Source organism: Emys orbicularis, chromosome 1, assembly GCF_028017835.1.
Source record: "Emys orbicularis isolate rEmyOrb1 chromosome 1, rEmyOrb1.hap1, whole genome shotgun sequence".
Lineage (NCBI taxonomy): Eukaryota > Metazoa > Chordata > Testudines > Emydidae > Emys > Emys orbicularis.
The window spans coordinates 11,069,540-11,082,569 of record NC_088683.1 but is presented as its reverse complement, the minus strand read 5'-3'; the positions used below and the strand labels follow the sequence as shown (position 1 = coordinate 11,082,569).

Below are 13,030 nucleotides of genomic sequence, written 5' to 3'. Positions count from 1 at the left end.
TGTTCAGATGTAGAGAAGAAGAATAGCTGCAGGGAGCCGGATGCTGCTTCCTGATTGAAGGCTATCCTGCCCTAGCGTATGGTAAACCAGGAGGGATCCTGCTCTAACTTATGCTGTTGGCACTGCGGGAGTAAGGCTTTATCTACCTGCCATTATTATCACCAATGGTGGCATGGTGCTAACCGTGGGAAATTTTTAAGACAACATTCCTACCATAGGCAAGGCCAAGGAGGGTTAGCCTTGTGTCCCCGCAGCCGCAAAGGGCTGAAGCCGAAGGAGTCACAGAGATTCATTAAACTCACCGAATCCGTGACCTCCATGACTAAATCGTATCCTTAGTTAAGAATAAGACACTGTGAAGAATATTACTGTAGAGAATGACTCCTGCTGCATGGAATCAGAAGTACTCTGCTGAGAGTCAGCCAACCAATACTACTAACAGCTAAAGAAGACTCTCGCTTAGCTCAGCTTTTGTTTTGGAGTAATGGATCTCAGTTCTACCCCCTTCCCGATGGACACAGTGTGCAGCTTAAAGACAACTGGGTAGTGTCTACGTTGCCCCAACTTTGTTACATGGACTTCCCCATTTCAGATCATTAGATGGAAGGTGCTCTCAAAGTGCGAAGAATGATGATGCTGAGGGTGCTCTGGGTGTTTATTGCTAATGCACTGAACGCAGGCTATTCAAATTCACTAAAAAGTACATTAAAAACACCCAGTGTGGATCAGAAGGAAGACAGTAACATCTATTAGTAAGTTTTTCCTTATTTGGAGGTCTCTGACCCAGATTCACCTCTGACATACACCACTACCTATCCAGAGAAACTCTGTTGACTTCTGTGCAGTGCCTCTAGGTTTACCCTGGTGGCAGACTGATGAGAATCCATCCCTGTCTCTTTAACATAGGCTGACCTCAGAAGCTGCAAACCCAAGGGAACAGGGCATGTGGGTGTGCATTGAGCGTGCAGGCAGAGCCCAGGGACCTAGGGAGGAGTTCAGGAAGAGCTGCCATAGCTTTCAACTTGCTAATGGAGCTAATTGAACTTCTGCAATTTGCCAGCGTTAACCCTGCGCTCGCTCATTGTGGGATGCGGAAACCATGCTGCAGATTTGTTTTCACAGCAACAGCTCTGCTCTGGTGCCTGCATTCCCCCTAACAAAGGAGAGAGAAAAAGGTGGCTCTCCCGGATCTCTCAGGATCTCTCTTTGATTGCTACATTTCCTCCCAGTGTCAGCATGTGTGTTTTTAATGACATAGACGAAGGGTCATTAAAAGCCATTCACAGGGAACTATAGTCACATAAGGAAGGATTGTAGCTCTGCTACTTCCAGAGAGCAGTGGAGAGAAAGCCACCCTCTATTTCCCTCCGGCAGGAAGGTTAGAACGCTTCTGAATAATTTCAGCACCCCCCCGAATAAAGAGGAGGAGATATCTGACGAACAGGCCTGGCTTCTTCTTACCCTTGAGGTGCCCACTCCAAAACATTAAAATGATGCCCCTCTGGGAATCGCATGCTAAATTTTAACAAGGTTCATAGAGATATTTAAGCCAAGGGGGAGTTGTGTCTAATGCAATGGGGACCTCCAATTTCGATGGCCTTTCATTTCCTTTTAATGTTAATTGGATTAGAATTTCAATTGGGTTTGATGTATATTTTGGCACGTGTGAGATAAAGATTTCATAAATATCAGCCGCACCGATGGGAGAGTAAATGGAAAAAGAGGAGGAGGGAGAGGCAGAGGTGGTTGAAACAGGGCAGAGATTAGGCCTTCGACTGCTTCCTTACGCTTGGCAAGAGCTGTAGGATTCCCTTGCAGCCTCGAACTTCGCGCAGGGTCTCGGGGTCCATGCTCTTTATTGAAAAACACCGTCAACAAGAGAAGACAAAATGGCATCGAGCTGTAAATGGGCCACAGTAGAATTCAGGGAAATGCTCCCATTGCAAACCATCCCATTTTCCTTGCACTTATTACCTATGGGGAAACTTCAAATCGAGCATAGAGGTTAGAATGAGCCCGACTCCTCTCGCTTACGGCAAGGTTATCGCCAATGAGCTCACTGGCGCCACTCCTGATTTACACCAGTTTCTGAGAGGCGAATCAGGCCGTTTAGATGCATTTCCCACATGCAAATTAGACTCTCAGTTGTCAAGATTCAAACCCTCTAGCCAAATACCGGGCCAGCTCGGCAGCTGGGGTAAATCGGTGCAACTACAGCGACTGCAGGAGAGCGCGGCTAGTTGCACCAGCTGAGCATCTGGCCCACCTGGCAAAGCACTGGCAGTGACAATGCAGACTGTCCCCACTAACATGTCTTAAACCCTCTTCAAGAGGGATCCCCTTTAGGGTGGGAAGTTAGTTCAGTCTCCATGTCCCATTCAGTCCTTGCCCTCTCTGCTGAGCCTGCCCATGAGGTGGCCATCAGAGACTGATTTCCAAGGACTGTACACTAAGGATCACAGAATACTAGCCCTCTAGGCTGGCTTTCTGATTAAAAGTGTAGATGAGTTCCATTCCTAGTTTTGGCACAAGCTTCCTGGCTGGCCTTGGGCTGTCATGTTGCCTCTCTGTGCCTCAGTTTCCACATCCATAAAAGGGGGATAATTACCTACTTCACAGATTTGTTGGGGAGGAGTAATTCATTAACGTCTGCGAGGTGTTGGTGACTATGGTGACTGAGCCATAAGGATGCCTATGAATAAATTATAAGTGAGCTGAAAAGGACCCACTGATTATTGAGTCCTCTCTCCCTTCCCAGATCACATGAGCAGACTATAGCCCCCGAGACAGAACACGGCAGACATAAAACTTGTACTACACTTGATCTCAGCCTCGCTGTCATGCTGCACATTAAACAGGAAGTGATGGTGGAAAAAGAGGATCGGCATATTGGATGTACTCTAGTGGTCTCCCTTACACCCACCGCCACATACCTCACTCCCTTCCCCCCGGTGACTTTAAATGGCTTAACCCTGGGCTGAGGCTAAGCATGTGGCCTCTCCGCCTGCTTCTGGGAAAGGCAGGAAGTAAAATTCCTGCCCATGCAGCACTGCCCCCAGCAGGCTCCCTAGGATACTGGCACCCAATTTGCCAGCAAACAAAACGGTCAAGAGTATGCAAGAATGCTCTGGGACCCAAAGACCAGATCCAGCCATAGAGAACACAGAGCAGGAGAGTGTCAAAGCAAAGAACACGGAACATAAGAACGGCCGTACTGGGTCAGACCAAAGGTCCATACAGCCCAGTATCCTGTCTTCCGACAGCAGACAATAAAATATCACGTGGACAAGTACTGGTTTATCCATTTTCTCACTCGCTCTCTCCCTTGACCCTCTTGCCCTGGACCTTGACCCAGCTGGCCCAAAAGAAGACCCTGTAACTGATTGAAACCAACTGTGATGACCTGGACTTGCAGTAGGTCAGAGCATGACTGCATCTTTTCAATAACTGTATGCAGTGTAGTTGTAGCCATGTCGATCCATGGATATTAGAGAGACCAGGTGAGTGAGGTAATATCTTTTATTGGACCAACTTATGTTGGTGAGGGAGAGAAGCTTTCAAGCCACACAGAGCTCTTCTGTGAGCTCTGTGCCACTCAAAAGCATGTCACTCTCACCAACAGAAGCTGGTCCAATAAAAGACACATGGGACTGGGGATTCCAGAGTTAAATTCCCACACCTCAGGTACCAATTTGCTGGGTACCCTTGGTCAAGTCACTTAACCACTCTGTACCTCAATTTACGCTTCTGTGAAATGGGAAAATACCCCCACCTATCCTCAGACTCAATGGAAAAGTCAAAACAACAAATGGAAGAGTAATGGAGCCGGACATGTTAGAAAATGTCATCAAAGAAAAAAGGGTCGGGCAGTTGGGACGTGGACACCATATGGAAGATGGGAAACGTGCTATGCAAGCATTTAAGTGGGTACCCGAGGGAGGAAAGACAAAGCCTGGAAGGCCAATGAGGAAGTGGCAGAAGACAGTGAGAGAGGATATTGGATGCGCTGGCATCACCTAGGATGAAGTACTACAGCTCGTGAGTGACCGTAATCAATGGGGGAACTAGACTGCTCGGCGAGTCAGTGGCACAGGATGAACTACTAGCCTCAGGAGGATACTGGTAGGCTTGCTTGGCAGTCCCTGAATGAACAGCACTAGCATTATTACTACTACATTAACTGGCTGCACTGAATTTAAGGAAGGAAAATAATTTGCATAAAGAAGGCTTTTTAAATGCACATCTGTGTATTCATCCAGCGATGGATTTCTCGTCACCATGGTGTCTAGACTGAGCTACATCACCACCAAATGGATAGAAAGATTTTTTTTTTAAATCGCTTCTATTTGTTATAAAACTTTAATTAGCTTTAAAGAGTGACTGTCGTGCAGTCTGACACTTTAAAGTGTTCTGTACCGTAGGAGACATAAAACATGAATCACTGCACTTGTTTTTCATCTTCCCTCTTGCCACGTTCGCTAATTACTTAATTTCCCTGTGTCGGAAGTGGGGCTTTTGCTCCTTCCCCCTACCCCGCCCCCCCCATGTACTTCTGCAGTGAAGTCAGGGCACAGACAGGCAGCCAGAGAGGGCTAGCCATTTAGTTGGCGGTAAGGGGAAGCCTCAGTTCTGCTCCCTTTTCTATTCTTCCGCTGAAGTTAGGCAAGTCATCCGTGGATCTGATGTTAAGGCCAGAAGCGAGCACCATGACCATGCAGTCTGACTGCCGCATAGCACAGGTCTTTGAGTTTCACCCAGTGATTCCTACATCCAGTTCAGTCACCTGTAACTGAACCTGAGCACATTTTTCAGACAGACATTTTGGTTTGCCGTGCCTCAGTTTCCCCCATCTTTAAAATGGGCGTGATAATACAGCGAGTCCCGTGAAACGATCACCTGCCCTTATGGCTAGTCGAACTCCAGTCCCATGAGAGTTCAACAGCACACCGCCCTCCAACTTCATGGTCCCAAGGGCAGAAAAATAGCAGTCCCTTTGGTGGCTGTTATTAACAGGTCTTACTGTCCTCTGACTCCCGGGGTGCAGAGAGAGATAATGTATGACTGGCTGGACTGTGTTTTGATATCCTTGGATGTAAGCCACCAGTGGAATGACCCTTTGTAACATTAAACTGTGCTGTGTCGCTGGTGTAAACTGGCTGCTTCCTTCCATCCCACTTGGGTAGACGACATTGCACAAGCCTTCTAAGAGGAACAGGTGTTAGTAGTGGATCATAGAGGGGTACAGCTTTGCTGAACGGCTGATCTGTTCAAGGCTACCTTAAAGCTGCTTTCACTTTAGGAGAGGAAAGAAAGAAGGCGTCTCGGATGCTTCCAGAGACCAAATAATAATAATGTCTGCATAATTTTATAGCACTGACTTCCTAATCTTCAAAGGACATCCCACAGTTCTTGGCAAGGTCCCTCTCCTGAAACAGAAGCTAGTTGCTAACTCCATGCCAGCTCAGCGTTTAGCATGAGGAGATTTAAAGGTGACTGTTGATATTATTTATAATAAAATGAGAAGACAACCCCTGCTGGCAATTATTGGTGAGGTGCGCGATGACCCTGGAACACCGCAGTCCCGCCCTTGCCAGGGTAGGAGCACCTGCCTTAGGAACGAGCGCTCTTCTAGCTGGCTCGTGGGGCTGCGTTCCCAGGGGCAGGGATGCTGAAGGTGGCAGAAGAGTGAGCTAAAATAAGCCTGGCACCTGGGTGCTACCGAACAGATTGCCCAGTACATTGCAACGAGCCAATTTTAGAAGCTGTTTCCATCTCAGGCCGGCGCTGGCAGAGCGCGCGATCCATTCTCAGCCATCCTGCGGCAATCTCCCTCCACAATCGCCAGCCTGTGTCCGCCTCCCCTCCACCCCTAGATCAGGGCAGCTGGCCCGCTGCAGTGCAGTCGGCGGTCTCCTCCTGTACAATGCGCACCTTGTTGAAAGCACAGAGTGCATTGAGCCGAGTGCAGGTGGTTCAGCAGCCCCTCTCGGAGGGCATGAGTGCCCCGTAGACGCACAGAGCCCAGGCCGCATGCCATCTTCCCAACACAGCTGAGTTCAAGAGGACACTTCACACAGCAGATGTTGCACTCAAGGAAATGGCTTCTCTCGAAAGAGCTGAGAGATGTGACTTGATGGCTGGGGGAGAATGGCCCCCTCCTGCATATCGCCTTCCTTCCTGCATGCTGATTTCCCTTTGCGACAGGGTCTTCCGCTAACACGAATACCGCCTTCTCAAAAGTCGGTGTGGGACAAGGCAGTGAAGCTACTGGCAGCACGCTTCCACAGTGCAGGGGAGGATGCATCAAGATGAATCATGAGCAGTGCAACTAAGACGAACAAAACACAAATACAAATCACCTGGGACTAGATCCTGAGCTCAGTGTAAATCCAGAATGGCTCCCCTAGAGTCAAGGGGTTCCCGCAGGTCTAATCTGCTGTAGCTGAGATCAGAATCTGGCCTGAGATCTTTATTTGATGTAACCTCCTTCCTAGATAGTCTGGTGTCATCACTCTCTGCATTAGACCTTATTTGGACTGTGAGAGCTGCAGGGCAGGGACTTGCCTCCATATATTTCATTGCAGCAGATCTATGCTACTGTGGAAACATTCAGTAATAGCAGTTCCTTGCCACTGGCCTCCGTACCAGGCTGATCTTATCCACCCCAGATAACCTCCCTGCCCAACCAAAAAGCATCAGCTCAGACTCTCTGGGCCAGATTCTGCTCTCAGTTAAATGGGATCAGTGACTTCAAGGGGATTGGACCCAAGTTGTTGAGAACAGAATCTGGCCACGCAAGGTAGGAAGAAAAGGTTTATTTGTAACTACAGCACCAGGGTGTGTTAAAGTAAAACACCAGGATGTAACACGGCACAGAGAGAGAAGGCACAGGTGTACACAGGCGTGTCCCCATCTCTACTAGGAGAATGCACAGGCCAGAATTAAGACCTCTTTGGAAAACATTCAGAGGAAAGACAGTTAAGCAAATCACAGACCTGCCAATGTAACATCCCTCAGCATAGGCCACTAACAGGGGTGGAACCAGAGCCTTCCACGCAAAGTACAGGCTGCTGCCTCTGGAGCTGAAGGAGTAACTCAAAGATGGCAGCAACAGTAGGCTCTCCCTGTCTATATGGAGCAGTCACTAGAGGGGGACGCAGCAGATCTGGCTGGTGCACACACCAGCAGTCCTAACTGCTCCTTCCTAGCTAAGCTAGTGACTACCCAGGTTTCTCTTCCACAATGTTCAGCTACAGAAAGTCCTCCTCATGGGGTGTCCCTTGGGGCTCTCAAGGTGCCATTGCTGGTTCTGCTATTACCTTTCAGGGCTAAGCTCAAGAGACCAGCTCATATGCATTTCTATGGAAGACTGAGCTAGAAGCCGAGGAATGTTCCGGAGGTGCTGTGCTATTTTGCCAGGAGTGCTCAACCCAGCACATAGGGCAGGGTGGTGTCAGTAACGCACAGAGACGCTGCTGCACCTTCATTACAGCCGGGACATGGGAGACGCCATCCACCCTTCTAGGTCAGAGCCCCGTCGGTGGCCGCGGCGAAGACCGCAAGCAGCAAACGAAAAATTCCTCACCAAGCAGAAATGTATGAAAATCAAGACCAGCTGATCCCTCTCGCAGCACTCCTGCAGCAGCTGTCTTCCCTTCCCAGGGTGCACTCTCCTTCCCTCATGCCCAACCTGGTCACGATTACCGTCTTTTACGGAGTTAGCCGTGTCTTACCTCAGGGCTGCTGCTAGGAGAGACTGGGCACCTCTCTGTGCGATGCCAGGCCCCCTACACACCCTCTGAAATCAGAGTCATCTAGAAGGAAGGGTGCTCGGCACCACAGAGCCCCTTCTACCATTGTACCACTACAGTGTAAGCGCCGCGGGATAGAATCAACGTCCTTGTGCGCAAAGCACCACTCACACCAATAGTACTACGAAAATAATACCACGCCTGTGCAATGCTATAGGGCGGAAGGGACTGTTAGGGATGATATCCTGACCCACATAGGCAATCAGCTTATGATACGAGGGCTGGGATCATGTCAGCTGAGCTGGCACAGATGCTAATGTTATTCTTGTTCATAGGAAAATCTAATCCTATTATTTTAATAAAAAAAAAAATCCTGCTTAAAACTATTTGCCTCAATGACTATTTGCCTGAGGCTTTAGTTAGAGCAGCTAATGGGGCAGTCACATGAGTAGACTAATAGATCCCACCAGGCACATCGGGCTGTGAAGAGTATAAAGCCAACAGAACCTGTACAGGGAGAGAGGGAAATCAGAAATCTACAGCAAAGCAAGAGGAGCATCTATACAGAAGGGGCTGCTGCAAACACATGGGCATTCCCAGCTCCTTGGAGCTGTTGATTACAGGTCTGTGAAGGGTGCAATAGATGGGAGGATTGGTTAGGATGGCCCAGGGGTAAGAATAACCTGGGGGCCATGACCCCTGGGGGATCACAACCACCCTGCCCTTCCCATATTGCTAAATGGGAGAGGGGAACCAGCTAGATTCCGGTTACATGGGAGGCAGGAAAAGGCTGAGAACCACTGGGTATCTACGTTTTGGGGTGCCTCTCCCAACCTTCTGATGCTTCCCCCGCCATGCAGCGAACTGTCTGTGGGTCGTTTACAGCCGTAGCCTCCCCTTCTGCGAGCCACAGTGTGTGATTCTTTGGTCCCCGGCACTAAGCCGGGCTGCTTGTCAGCTCAGAATCCCTGAAACAATCCTGGGAAGTGGAGTTCAAGCAGCACAGAGGCGACGTGTGACTGATTCTTCCCCCAGATAAGTAAACGTGCCAGATCCTGGCACGCAAGTGACAACTTCATTCAGGAGACAGAAAGGAGGCTGCGCAGCTTGGTGCGGATGCCAGAAGGTGAGGGCTGTCATCAGGCGCCGCCTGGGCTCCTTTCACAGAATCTAGCTTTTGCAAAGGAACAGCTTTCATGGCTGATCCTGGCCAGCATGGGCGATGGCTTTCCAGCCAGCCACGATCACTTGCACTCCTGGGACCCACCCGCTGCAGCCTGATATTCAGAGCGCTCTGCTACAAAGCTTGAAGGCTCAGCCAGACCCCAGAGACATCGGCATGGCTGTCTCTGCACCAGGATGGAGGAAAGAACCTGCTAATGAACTGGGTACAAATACCCATCCTAGCATGTGCTCTCTGCTTCACACTCTCAGGCCACCCAGCCTTCCCGGATGACCCCAGACTCCACTCAGCCAATTGAAACCGTCCTGCCTGAACCCGATTGTTTAGAGAAGAGACAGTAAGACTAGTATGGCCTAGAAGACCTAATCCAGCCTCAGCATGGGGGTGGGGTGGATTAGACCACCTCTTGAGGTCCCTTCCGGCCCCACATTTCTATGATTTCATGGGGAAGGGGTTACTGAGCCTTTCACTTCTAGGTCACCGGTGCAAATCCAGACCAGGTCAGTAATGGCCAGACGTGATTGCCTTGTAATGGCTCTTCAGTGGCCTACATGAAGTAAGCTGCTCATTGTCAGTCTGGTTCCCAGTGAATAGGGATCCATGCCATCTAGTTGCTTAGGGGGGAGCAGTCATCCGAGTCAAGCTTGAAACAGTCCAGGAGGCGAGGGACAGGCGCTGGCACCATCGGTCAGTCCCATATAAGACCCACTGCTAGATAAGAGTATCCGTATGCTGAGCTTTCCGTGGCACACAGGAGTCACAAAACCGAAAATAAATGCCATCAGATTAGACCCCCAGCTGTAACTAATTGTTCAATCGAGCATCCATCCAGCTTGTTTCTCTGCCTCTCATCTGGGTGGAGAAAAAAATAAATAAAATAGGACGAGGGGAGGGAAATGTCAGGACACAGGACAATATTAGAGCTCTGTTATAAGAGCAACAGCCTGGGCCAGCCGACGGAGCCAGGGACGCAGGCGCTGCCTGATTCTAATCCTGGCTCTTCCCTAACTTCCTATGGAGATATGACCAAGTCATTGACATGATTATTGCTTCAGTTTTGCCGTCTGGAAAACAGGGATGATGCCACGTTACCTCACGTGCATTATGAGAGTTAACCAATGTTTTCCCAGTGCTTTGGAGATATGGGGCTTTATTCTCCTCCCGCTGGTGTAAATCAGGAGTAATTTAAATGGAATTACACCAGTAAAAGTGGTATCAGACTCTGGCCCATAAAGTGCTACCACTAGAATAATGCTTTGCACTTATTACTACAATATTCTTCTGGGGCCAGCAGCAGCTCGTTCAGTGTAGATTAATTGACAGGAATAAAAAAACCCCCAATATGTTGATTTCTCAGGACACACTGCTTGTTTTTTATCCATGCTGGAAAGAAGCCCAGATCTAACAGAAACCCACAGACACCCTTTCCCCTAGTGACTTCTTAGCTGATCCTTAATGAACTAGGGAAGAGTACAGTATCCACTGCAGTCGATGAGACAGCTCACTGCCCGGCAGTCCCTGTACGACGCAGATTGATGCTCTTTGGTATGGTGTGTGTGGCTGCAAAAATTAACCAACACATGGGTCCCGGATAGTCTCTCATAGAGCACCCTTGGAGGGATAATTCCTCTCATTGTTATTTAGAGAGAGAGAGATGGGAATGATCCCAAACCCCAGTCCCAATATTCCTGAATCTGGAAGGGGTTGGGGGATAGAGGAGATTAGAAATCCATGCCCACTTTTGCATCCTCTAATGGAAAGATCAGATCGAAACATCCTGAAAATCTGGAGCACTTGAAATTTGGGCCCAGATCCAAATTTCACTGATCATGCACGTCTCCATAAGCAGGCAGAGAGCCGTACAACAGGTTTACTACGCCTAAGAGCTCACTGCACTGAAGAGCTTGCAGCCTAAGCAGCAAGAACACTTACACAATGGACTCGAACAACAGAACAAGCACTGAAGCATTAACACAGGTGAAATCTAGTTGCATGGAATCTCCTTTGAGTTTCTTGGTGACGGGAAGGGCAGTTTGAAAACTCCAGCTACTCCCCATCTCTGGAGCTATACAGCGTGGTCTGAGTTCGACCATTTATAGTTAGGTTTCCTGGGCTTTATTCTGATTTAGGGTGTTTATTTTTACTGCTTCTGAGTTTGCGATGTAATATGGCAACAACTAAACCCAATGTCATTCTAGGCCAGGTACGTAATAGTTGTCCCTGAGAGAGCCGTAAAGATAACCGCTGCGCTTTACACAGCTCTGTGTGAGACTGGCCCTGGATAACTTGTTCTGGACACCACCATGTTACTACAAAGCTTATTGAGCAGATGGGAAGGGCAACAAAAAAGGATCAGGGGGGTGGAGGGACTGATTTCTGAGCAAAGAGATAAACTTGGATAGCTTGGCTAAGTGATAGGATAAGGGCGAGTAGGAGAACTACAAGATGGCAGGATGCGTGTTAGAATGCTGTAGAAAGATGGTGAGTACTGATTCACCGAGGCACGTATGGCTTGTTAGCTCCACCAGGATATACGAGAGTTGGGCATAGCCCTGTGGATGGAGGGGAGTAAGGGCAGAGAGAGGGAGGGCCCTGCAGGAAACTCCAGAAGCAGTCAAGGTTTGAGGAGAAAGCTGAGGCTGAATTTAAGTTCCGTAATTACCTGAAAAAAATCAGCTCTAACCCGCAATGAGACGGTGATGATCTGGTCAGGCTGCACTCCCAGACGTACTGGCTGTTGATCAGACTCCCAAGGGAAGTGGTGGAAGCCCCATGACTGCGGACATTTCACTCTAGTTAGTAAATGCGCAATAGGGAACAATCCGGCATTGCCGGGGAGATAAACTAGATGTGCCCATATAGGCCTTTCCCAGCGCTATGACTAAATGGGGGTAGGTAACGGGGCAGCATTCAGAAGGCCCAGATCAACATTTTGAACGCTGGATCCCCCAAAACTCTAACCCCAGTGCTCTCCACCCCTGAAACAGAGGAGCCAGGCAAAGAAAAGGTTTTTGTCCCATTTTCTCAGTCAGTCATTTCTGAAAACAGCAAATGCAGAATTGTTTTGCTTACGCTCAAAAATTTATACAGTGTCAGATCTACAGAGGATTTGAGATTCAACGATTTTTTTTTAACTCAGATATGGTAATTTTTATTGGACTTGGTATGAAGTCTGTGTGCCTCAAAGCAGCAAGGAATTCATCATTTGGAGTCTAGTTTTTGTCAAGATTTCTGGGAAGGTTTTACAGCAGGAGTTAAAAGCCGGGAATTAGGATGTCTGGGTTCTGTCCCCTACTCTGCTGTGCATGACCTTGGACAAGTCACTTCATCTCTCCTGCCCATGTTCCCTCTCCATAAAAAGGGAGTCATAAAACTGCCCGACCTCCCAGGGATGATGAGGCTAAATTAATTAGCCTTCAGAAGCAAGGTGTTAGAGAAGTGCTAAGCATTATTGTGTATTGTTCCTACCAGGTATACATCTTCCTTGCTGGAATGAAAATTCCTCACCTTTCCACTGCCCCAAAACTCCAGTGGTAGGAAAAGCCAAACCCCACTGTCTTCTCAAACCCCATGTTATGTCCCCAGACCCTTCCACTAATCAGCAGGGAGCCTTACTGATGTGCTTGTTGCAGCAGCAAAATTAACTGCTGGGGTGATTTTACCAGAACAACACGTCAATCCCATTTTCTATTATTAGGCATGTATGTATTACGTTCATTGATCCCATGCACTAAATTTCCTCAGGGGTTACCAATACTTTAGACACACAGGCAAAAATCCATGGAAGCTTAAAGAATACTCAAAGCAACAGATTCCTAGAGGTCTTCAGGGTCTGTGTTTTCTTTAGTTTACAAAGACACATCAATACAGCTCCTTAATTTCATTTAATTATTCCTCTTGCATACCATATATGTTCCTCTCAGACTGACTTGAGGGAGTTTTCCAAGGCAGATTTGGAGATATTCAGCTCTACTCATTAGCTACACCTTACATTACGTCAGCAAGATGGTCAGGCTTTAAGACCAGTGTGAAAACATGCCTAATTTCTTTGGTTTTCACAGGAATAAAACATTGGTATTGAGGCCTCTTGAGGATG

The 13,030-nt window shown here is 48.3% G+C and overlaps 1 protein-coding gene across 8 annotated transcripts in view; it reads right to left on the bottom strand.

The window, feature by feature from the left end:
* Positions 1 to 13,030, bottom strand: part of PLXNA4 (plexin A4) — a 612,559-nt gene that overhangs the window by 462,837 nt on the left and 136,692 nt on the right. For 2 of the 8 annotated variants that reach the window (XM_065423503.1, XM_065423504.1), the window contains exon 4: positions 2,939 to 2,965. The exons of 5 other annotated variants lie outside the window; for them this stretch is intronic. In XM_065423503.1, the coding sequence (XP_065279575.1) occupies positions 2,939 to 2,965 (27 nt within the window). Of the gene's footprint in view, positions 1 to 2,938; positions 2,966 to 6,073; positions 6,102 to 13,030 lie in introns of all 8 variants that reach the window. One more of the 8 variants, XM_065423502.1, reaches the window with a different exon arrangement.